The 10,087-nt window shown below is 41.6% G+C and overlaps 1 protein-coding gene across 1 annotated transcript in view; it reads left to right on the forward strand.

The window, feature by feature from the left end:
• Nucleotides 1-3,602: 3,602 nt before the first annotated feature.
• GUCA1C (guanylate cyclase activator 1C) overlaps nt 3,603-10,087 on the forward strand; it is a 50,753-nt gene continuing 44,268 nt past the window's right edge. Inside the window, exon 1 of the mRNA XM_019528599.1 lies at nt 3,603-4,042. Coding sequence (XP_019384144.1) covers nt 3,842-4,042 — 201 coding nt within the window. The 5' untranslated portion in view covers nt 3,603-3,841. The remainder of the gene's footprint in view (nt 4,043-10,087) is intronic.

Genomic DNA, 10,087 nt, shown 5'->3' on the forward strand with positions numbered 1-10,087 from the left:
TAACAATGCATTGACTACTGACCAGAAAACTAAGAAGAAAAAAAATTAAGTATTCTTGTGCCCTCACTCTCAGTCCATCCTTTCAACTAAGAAAGAAACTTCTACTCTTAAACTAGAGAACATCTTCAAGGGAGACCTAAAACTGATGTCCTAATACCCTGTAATTACTAAAGAGTCTGTATGTCCTTTATACTTAGAGTATTTTTTAAAAGGCATTCTAAGTTTGCTGTATTTCCTGTAGAAGTAGCTGGATCACAGTGGCTGATGAAGTAATCTACATAGTGTTTGCAGTTGGTTAAATTTGGTGAATTACCCTGTGATCTTTCAGGGTAATAAAGTATTGCAGTAATGTAAGTATTACATTGTAATCATTATCTTTAGCCCACCATTGTTAAACTTGAATTTGGGGAGGGGGGGATGGGAAAGGAGGATTTATGTCCCCCTAAGCTAATGAGGGAACCGTTTTTGACAGGCATGTCACAAATTAGCCCCACATCCCCCCCATGTGTCACTCTGATCCCCTGTTCCTACCCAATCAGCTTTCTGTTCTCTGCCTAATCTCCTGCTTTGATTTCTACTTCCCTCCCTGTATTCCCTTCCCAATCTGCTGCTCTGTTTTCTGCTCTCTTCCCTATCTGCCACCGTTCTGCCTGTCCCCTCCCCAGTGTGCCATGTGGCACACACAGATGCTGCCTGGACCATTTCTGGCATGTGCACTGCAGATCAGCTACACTTGCTCTACACAAATCAGCATTTGAATAAGAGGATCATAAATCTTTGTCTCCAGGGTCCTGCAAGAAAACCCCCCAGATCCTGCTTGATATTGCTGCATCAGCAGAAAGATTTGGGCTTTAGCCTGTCATGGCATGTTTGAGGATTTAGGATGGGAAATTAAAAAGCGGCTAATAATCTTTGGTGCCCTGCTTCACTTTGATAAACGTATCCTTTCTCTGCTTGCTGCCCTCTACAAATGAAATGGATAGAAATAATCAGTACTTGCTGTGTGTAAAAACTACCATTTCCATTGCATTAAAAGATATAAACTCACAGTATTATGAGGTCCCAGGTGATGTAGTGATGGAATGACGTTTTATGTGATGGTCAGAACCAGAAGGGTTAATAAGCAACTCATAGCAAAAAGAAATCTGCTTTTTGAAGATATCTGAAATACAGCTTATAAAACTGTTTTTTGTCTGTCTGGAGTATAACCCACAAGAATTATATATAGATGTTTGCTCTAATCTTGAGACAGCATGAGTTTTAAAAAGCAGAACTAAAGAATATAACCACTGACTTAGCTGATTTAATACATTTTTCTGCTTAAAGTCAGTAAAATAAACTTAGGTGAGAACATGTTAAGCTCAAACCCCAAAGTGATGTAGTGTAATTTGCTTATTGAGTAAACCCAAGCTTAAGCAGTAACTTATTATAATGATTTCTAGCACCTTTTACGCCCATAAGATAACAGCTATAAAATAAGATTATGAAAGGCTATATAGCCAACAAATTAGCATAGACAAGATATAAAAGAACATGCACGTTAAGTAACCCACAGGAAAGACAAAACACAAGGGTCATTGCTGTCCCATGCCCCTGGATCTCTTACTCCCTTTGTAAGCAAAGACCAGATCCTGACTGAGGGATCTTCCCCTGGTACCTCCCTCCGAGAGCGTAGATCAAGGACTCCTGACTTCACTGAATCAACTTGATTCCCTGAGACTGAGGGACTATTGGTAAGTTACTAACCAAGTGGGAACTCTTAGTTGATTTTTCTGTCTGTTTTTATTATCACTGCCAATTTTAACTTGTAGTGTTATGTTACCTGTTTATTAATTTAATATTTACTAACTGCCATATGTGTAAATGATATCTTTTGCTGTTATAAGTAAAAGTCATTCTTTTTTATAAATAAAACTTGTCATTGCTTTCCTCCCAACATCACCTCCTTGATCCCAAACCAAAAAAGCCCAGTGGCTAATATAAGTTGCAGTACTTAGTTAGCCTGCAACTAAATTAATATACCCACAGTGCCCAGCTGGCCTGTGACAGTTCTACAGTATGCTTTTCCCTCAAGTAGCTGTAAGATATAGTGATAAACTGTATTGGATGTTAAATGATGTAGTGGTTTTCCAATGAAATCTTTAACTGTTTGAAAAACTGTTTTGAAAAACAAAAAAATCCAAGCTTTGAGGCCATTCTGTTTTGTTTTAATATTTTAATATTTCAGTTATTGTGTTATATGAGTGTCTATTATATGATTGGATAAACAAAGAAAAAGTGAATTTTATTTTCTATGGCAAGCCCTATTATAACATTTAAACATTCAGTCTGGGAGGCTGGGTGGGAGAGGGAAGGGGAATGATGTCTGAATGAGAAAAAATGTGGAAGATTGGCCCTTTTTAAATTCTCAGCACATATTAGGAACCATTATCTTTGCTCATTGTAGACTTTATAAAAATTGAATTCTGAAAATAACTCTTTCCATTGAAGAAGGAAGATAAGTTTAAATTTTCAGCAGTGGTGTTTACTTTAACCTCATTTGCCCCATGCATGTGCTTATTAAGTAAAACCCTGTTCTCATGTATTGCAAAAGGATACAAAATGCCTTTCTGTTTGGAAATCAGATCAGTAACAGCTAGTACAAGTAACAGAATCAGATCTGTTACTTGTACTAGCTGATGGATTTAAACAAGCTACGCCCATGCTCCTAACCTTCCAGCCCTGTGTGCTGGACAAGTAGCTTGGGGTCAGTCCACAGCCAGATCCCTTGTGGGGCTGTTACATGGGGTTGGATCCTGGCTGCAACCCTGCATGCCTGGATCTGGCCATGTGCCTGCCTGATCCTGCACACCCACATCATTGCATTGGTGCAATCTGGTGTGTAGGGCCATGTTAACTGGCCTGCAGGGCTCCCTCTCCATCCAGAAGTTTGCCAGCAGGGGGGCAGCAATTAACACTGCCTGTGCTTCCCCCACCACCAAATTTCTGAATCCTTTGGCAGCACTGCAGGCTAGATGACACTGCTCTGCCAGCCAAATCTGACCTATAGGTCAGGGATTGAGCACCCTTGACCTAAAGCTTTTTGCAGAGCTTTTGGAACATCAGCTTTCAGTGATAATGATCTCATAGACATGTGAGTAATTGGCACATGGGTCCAAGTATGTTCTGCAGGAAAAAAAAGATATTTGCTGGACAATCAGCTGAATAAGCTCTATTATAATCAGTTTCATTGTTTCAGGAATAGACTTTTTTCCTGTGCTGGAGAAATGAGCTACACAGCAAGAATATTCTGCACAATTTGCTTTTCTCTCTGCTTTTCTGAAGCATGAAGGCCAAAGTCCTTTAACCAGCACACAGTAATAGAGTCAGATGGAGAAATACTAAGAAATCCTGTATCCCAGTTGAAACTGCAGAAGGAAATATGATTGGGATATAACTCAAATTTAACCATGGCAGTGTGCCTGTGAACCCTACCCTTCCAAAAAAATGGCATAGATGCATAAAACAAATGTCCATTTCCTGTTCTGTCCTCAAGTGAGTACCTTCAACAGCAGTGCCACTTAGCAGTACATCGGGATATTGCTGGAGTTGTGACTTGGAGAAAAGGATCTACCTACTGACAAAAAGTATTTGCATCAAACAGAGTACTGAAAGTAATCTCAGTAGGTTTCTATTTTTACTCAGCCTAGATATCTGGTCATCTGTAAGAGGGTTACAATAGTTTAGTGCTTGAATACGCTGTTTGAATTTCAGTTGGGCGAAAGCCACTGAAGTTAAGGAGCACGCATGTGTGGATAAATATACAACAGCCCTGGAAGGGAGGAAAAAAGCAACTGGCACTATGAGTGCCACTGGAGCCACTGGATCTGCTGATGATATCACTGCCCTGGAGATCCACCAGTGGTACAAAAGATTTATGAGGGAGTGCCCATCTGGAATGCTCAGTCTCCATGAGTTCAAGGCACTCCTTGGTCTCCAAGGTATGGATCGAGAGGCAAACATGTATGTTGAGCAAGTATTTAGTACTTTTGACATGAATAAGGTAAGAATTATTTTTGACCATGTTGGTTTTTTTTACTTTAAAAACATGTGTTCTGTTCCTTAAAAATTAGCTGTATCTAATGATTCAGTTCAAATCTAGGTTTCTCAAGACATATAGTTACACTTTTACTGGATAGTTCCAATGATTAACAGGATCCTTGTAATGATATGCAGTGGGTGTGGGTGGCTGACCAGTGATGAGTCTACTTTTGTAGACTATGCTTTGTAGCTTTGGAAACTGGAGACTTGTGAAAGAAAGCATTCTTTAGAATCTGACAGAAATCAAAACCAAGTTTAGCACCTTGAAATTAGGACTGGATTGGACCCTTTAAAACAGCCCCCTCCATTCCTGTCAGTGGAGGGAGATTACTTTTAGTAGACTGGCATTCTTAATTTAGTTTTTCATTGATTGAAGCAGCTGGATCATCCCTCACTTTTAAAGGCAGAACATCTGCTGACTGTTAGAGTATATTTTTAGGACAGTCATCATAATCAGTGGTCCAAATGCTCTACAACTAAATATCACACTGCTACTCTTAACCTGGTTTGTAAGGGTGGTGAAATACTAGGACAACGATTTGGCTAATAATGATGATTTCACTGATGATTACAATAATGAGAATAAAAAGGAGATCAAAAGAGGGCCTGAAGCATGGAGGGAAAGGGAGGGAAATAACAATAGCTATGAAGAAAGAAACAAGACTGATACTGGGTATAGAGAGAGACAAGAATGAAAGAATAAGATGCTGACACTTGGGGAAGAAAAAAGGATTTTAAAAAACTGGATATTGATGATGGAAATAAAAAAAAATGTAGAAAGAAGGAAAAAAGAAAAATACTGTTTGATCATTTTGTTGCATTTCCTAGCAATGAAATTCATGCTGAAAAGAGGGATACTTGATAATAGAACTGTCTTGAAAATGAATCTTTCAGCTGTGACAACTAACAGCTGAGCACAAATGCCATCAAACCAGGTGGGATATTTTGCCTGTGCAAAGAATACAAGACCAAGCCCTGAGTGAGGACAATGGAATACTTGTGGCATCACCATACAGCTCACAGTTGTTCTCAAGCAAAGGCCCTGCACTTACAACAGCAAGACTGGACAGTTTCCTTTATGCCACAGTGCCGTACTTGATCCATTTTAGCATTCTCATTGGAAAGACCTTAGTGTCTGCAATTCTAATTGGAGTCAGTGGGAGGTGCAGGTGTCCAATGGGTCTCAGACTTAACTCAAAGCCTTAAAGTTTCCCAGAAGAAAACATCCCAGTCAGAACAACCCATTGCTAGTAGGAGGAACTTTTTAGCAAGATATCCCCATTTTAATTCACTGTCACTAGGAGAGAAAAAGCAATATTAAATACCAAACTACAAAGGGATGGCTTTCCAAAATCAGCATCTATCCATGTGATTTATAAGGAAAAGGCAAGATCCTAGAGCTGATTGGAAATCTGTCACCAAAAACTTCTGAACTGGAAAGTCCAGTTTGATGAAACTGCTTATGAAAAATTATCAATTTTAATTAATTGCTGTTTTGGAAGAAAAAGAGAAACTGTTGAAATGATTTGTTTCAATGCTTTAAAAAAATGGTATCATTCCATTTTTTGGTTTAAAATTACTTTCGATTTAGAAGTTTAAGCCAACTGTAATAAAAAAAAAAAACCTAAAAACAGCCAGAGTCCAAATTTTTCAAAATCATCCAAATGAAATATTTTGATTGACCCAAACTGTCTCTTTTTTCAGTTTGTCAGGTTGCAGGAACTGGGGTTTTAACTTTTGGTTCCAACCTGAGTCAGGCAACAATTTTGACTTCTCAAAAATATTGAAGTCTTATAACAGTTTAAACAATTTCTGCCTTTTTATCTACCTGTTTCTAAGTCAGTTATTTAAGTTCTCTGTATATGCATGTACCTGACTGAGATGAGACTGCACAGTGAGAGATTTCAGAAGTGCTGTCTACCCAGAAGTTCTCACTAAGATCTGTGCTGAGCTGAGCATATCAAAACTTGAGACACTCATAAGCTAAATTTCCAAGAACACCAAGTACCCATGCCTTCAGATGAAATCAGTGAAGTGCTTATCGGGCCTGAACAATAGCATCTTCTATCAATACAGGGTGGATTCAGGCAGAACTGGTGGTTCCATTTATTTGCAGAATCCCATATGGAATGAGACATTCCAAGTGGCTTCCATCCACCAAACTAGCCATGACTAGGCATGGGCAAGCCAGGCACCAACTCAGAGGGGGTGCCAGTGTGCCCCTCTACCCCCAGGTGTCTTTGCCAGGCAGGCTCAAGCCAGACGTGCCCAGTAGTGTCACCGGGGGAGGGGGATGGAATGACATCCTCCAGAGGCTGTGTCATGGCACAACCCTGCACCTAGGGGGAGGGTACAAAGCAACACAGCACCAAGAGCAGCCTGCGGAGAGCTTGTGTTGCTACCTGTCCCCCAGTGGCAACAATCAAGCATGTGCTGCTTCAGCCACAGCTGCCACCTAAATGAAGACAGCTGGACAAGTAAAATTTCTCTCCTTCTCCTCCTCCCCACTGTTGCCCACCACTTCTACCTCTGCCCTGAGTGCTGAAAGATTTCACTACTTGTCTCTTTCTCAGCTTCTGTGATGAACACCAGGGATCCTGGTTTTCTCTGATAAAAATTGCAAATTCTCTGATTAAAATGCCAAAATCTGTGATTAAAATGAAAGGCCACTATATTTATAGGTGTCAGTTGAACACAATGTTTTACTGATGTATTTACAGTTTTAAAGCAGTTTTGAAGCCTACCAGTGTCTCCATCACTATAATAAAATACATTGTAAATACCTGTATATTTTGGCATTTGATTTCGCGTTTTTCAGCATGGAAAATCAGAGCTCCTGCTGAGACCACTCCATAGAATGATGTGTAGAAATTGTGTAGAAAAATTCAAAATTATGCATAGAAAAACTCAAAATCATGCAAAATTAATTACTTTTTTTTTTTTTTTTTTACAAATTAAACTAAATGTAACATTATTTGAATCTCCTTTAGGAATATATGCAAGCACTTTGTATGGTTGGTGGGGTGGGGGTGAATAGGTGTGTATAGTGAGAATTTGTGAAGGTGTGGGGGGTTGTAGGTGGGTGTGGGTTTTACGGGGGTGTGGGTATGTAAGTATGTAGAGTCTATGGGTACGTGTGGGTTTTGTTGGAGGATTGTGAAGGATTGTGGGGTGCTATGGGAGTATGTGGGGTGGGCAGGGGTGGGGCTTATGGGGGGGTTGTGAAATGGGGTGGGGTGTGGGGGGGCGGGTTTGTGAGCAGGTGTGGGATTTGTGGTGCTGCCAGTGGCTCAGCACCAGTAGGCAGCAGGCCTTCAGGATTCTACAGTAGGCAGAGTTCCCAGCAGCATGCACCTCTGGCTGAGTCCCAGGACCTGCATATGCTGGTGTTACTTTAACTTACCAATTTATCAAATCAAGAGCAAGACCTTATAAAGGGGGATACGGCAAAATGTCGTGTTTATTGATTACATGTATTAGACATAGAGGTTCAGGCACACCACTCATACAGACACACACAAATCATCCTACACATCATTACACTTAGACATACACAAACATGGAGGCCCCTGCAAGCCCAACTTACATCAAAGGCTCCAGGAGGGAAAGGGAGCTTGAGCCAAGCCCTGGCTGACTAAGGCTAGGAACAGACATTACACACAAACTGGTTTAAGTGATCTGAAACTAGTTAAAACCTGTAACAGAACAGACATTCAGTGCAATAAACCAGTTTGAAAATGGCCGAAACCAGGTTGAATGTAGTATTAGACTTAACTGATTCGGCTCAAACCAGTTTATGCAATGTCTGTCCCAGACCCCTTGCTGGTTTAAATTGAATCAGACACCCCCAGCATCCTGCCATGCTCTCTGGGCTGGGCAGAGCTCTGTTCCAGTGAGCTGGGCTGGCCCCTCCCCTCTGCTCTCTAGGGGTATGGTGTGGTCAGTTGCTGTCCTGCCATGGCCCCAGAAGCAAATTCCTCCCTCCATCCCCTTTCCTTCCCTTCCCCCCGCCCCACTGGCAAACCCTGGGGACCATAGCTGCTGTTTGCCAGCCCCAGCTGCACCTCCATGGCTTGCCTGAAGCCAGGCAAGGATAGAGTTAATTTCTCCCTCTGTCCCCTCTCTCCCTTGGAACCTCTGCAGCTTAGCAAGGGATTCATTCCACAGCATGTCCGGGAGAAGAGGGGAGGTGGGGGAGAGAGGCAAGCTAGTGTCCTGTGGGCAGATCCAAGCCCTGTACCTGTGAGCCCAGAGATAAGACCTGCAAGACCAGACTGAGAGGTGGAAAGTGTTGCCAAAGACCTGACAGTCATCACACATGCTGGAGATGTAGTTAAGGCAAGTTGCAGACAGCTTCACCAAAGAATGAAGAGAGCTAAATACCTAAACGAAGCCTTCATAATGCCTGGCTGTAAGGAGACATTCTACCCTCAGTATTAGTAAAAACTAATTCTTGTCTTCTTGGTTTACATTTTAAGTTAGACTAAGTTTTGTATGCTGTGTTTTCAGCCCTGGCTGGTGCCCCCTCTGCTCCAGCAGGGAAGGATGAGAGCCTTGGAGGGTGTTTCTCTTCCCTCCCTTTTGGCAGTGGCTGGCAGGCATGCACTAGCACCCCCCCGCCCGGCTTCTGGCTTGAGCCACTGCAAGCATGTGACTGCCTTTCCTGATTTAACAGAGAATGTCTATCCAGGTATTAATCAATTTAAGCTGTGCAGCTTAGACTAACCTGCCATATGTGAATCAATTCAGGCTAGGGCTTTTTGAATGTCTATCCCTAACCTAAGAGTCTCAGTCCCTGCTCCTTCCTCTTCTTCCTCCCCCTCGGGGCAGGGCTTAAATTTTGCCACGTTTCTAGCAAGAAGATCTGGCAGGCTGGAATTCTGCTAGCCTGCAGAGACCTCTTTGCAAGACTGTAAAATTCATGGGCATCTCCGTTAAAATGAAAAATCTGATTTTTTTCTTTGTTGAAAAGGAAAATCTGCATTTTTTTCTGTTTTTCCATAACAAATGGAAAACCTGGATCTCTAATGATCTCACAGCTCTCAAGCCCCCAACTTTGCCTATTGCCCAGCAGCCTGTCTCTTTTGTGACCCCCTTGCCAGGCATGCTGCAGAGAGACCTGAGCTCCATCTACATGCACTAGTACCAAAACAGAAGCCGCTCAGCCAGTGCTGAATCAGGCCCAATTGGTCTATTCATAGCTTTGCACTAAAGAAACTCTGGTGTTTTCTACCTAGAAAGGTAGTGTGGCATCACAGTGTAGCACTGCCTGGTATTGCAAAAGTGTGTTAGGGGTGAGACAAGTCGAGTGACCCCCCACAGTCTATTATATCTGCCTCTCTGGTCCATCAGTGGGCTGCAACCCACTGGTTAAGAATCTTTGCATTACACCATTCAACCAAAAATCAGCTCATTCAAAGTAGCTAAAATAAAATATTCCCAAGCCAACTGGCAACACCTGACTCATGAGTTTAAACTTCCTTTATGCACTCAGCCCTAGCAATTTCCACAGTCAAAAAATATGGAGCTCAGACCTCAGTACGTTGTGTCAGAAACCAGAGAGAGACTAAAGCTGTTGTCCTAAAATGCTTCTAGTTCTTCTTGACACCAGATTTCACAGGCCACCAGAAGTCTGTCTCACACAGGCTTAAAAATAAGCAGGGTTTAGAGTTTTGTAAGCACAATACATGCTATTTCGTTGTGTCCAGTCTTCTGGGTATCGGTAGAAAAACTCTACTCAGTGGTGCACACAGCTAATAAGATTACATATCACTTATTAGCTTGTTAATACTGTATGAAAGGATAGGATTAATCTTGCAAGATCTTATGAGATATTTATAACGGTACAGATAGTCTTATTGGCATATATATGATATGTTTTATTAAGATTCATGTTTCAGAAACAATAGTGCAGGGAGCAAACCAGAAAAGCCAAGGCTGCAACTGAACTCCAACTAGCTTCAAGCATCAAGGACAACAAAAAGTCCTTTTTCAGATATGTGGGGAG

The sequence above is a fragment of the Crocodylus porosus genome, unplaced genomic scaffold (genome assembly GCF_001723895.1).
Source record: "Crocodylus porosus isolate Cpor-Errol unplaced genomic scaffold, CroPor_comp1, whole genome shotgun sequence".
Classification (NCBI taxonomy): domain Eukaryota; kingdom Metazoa; phylum Chordata; order Crocodylia; family Crocodylidae; genus Crocodylus; species Crocodylus porosus.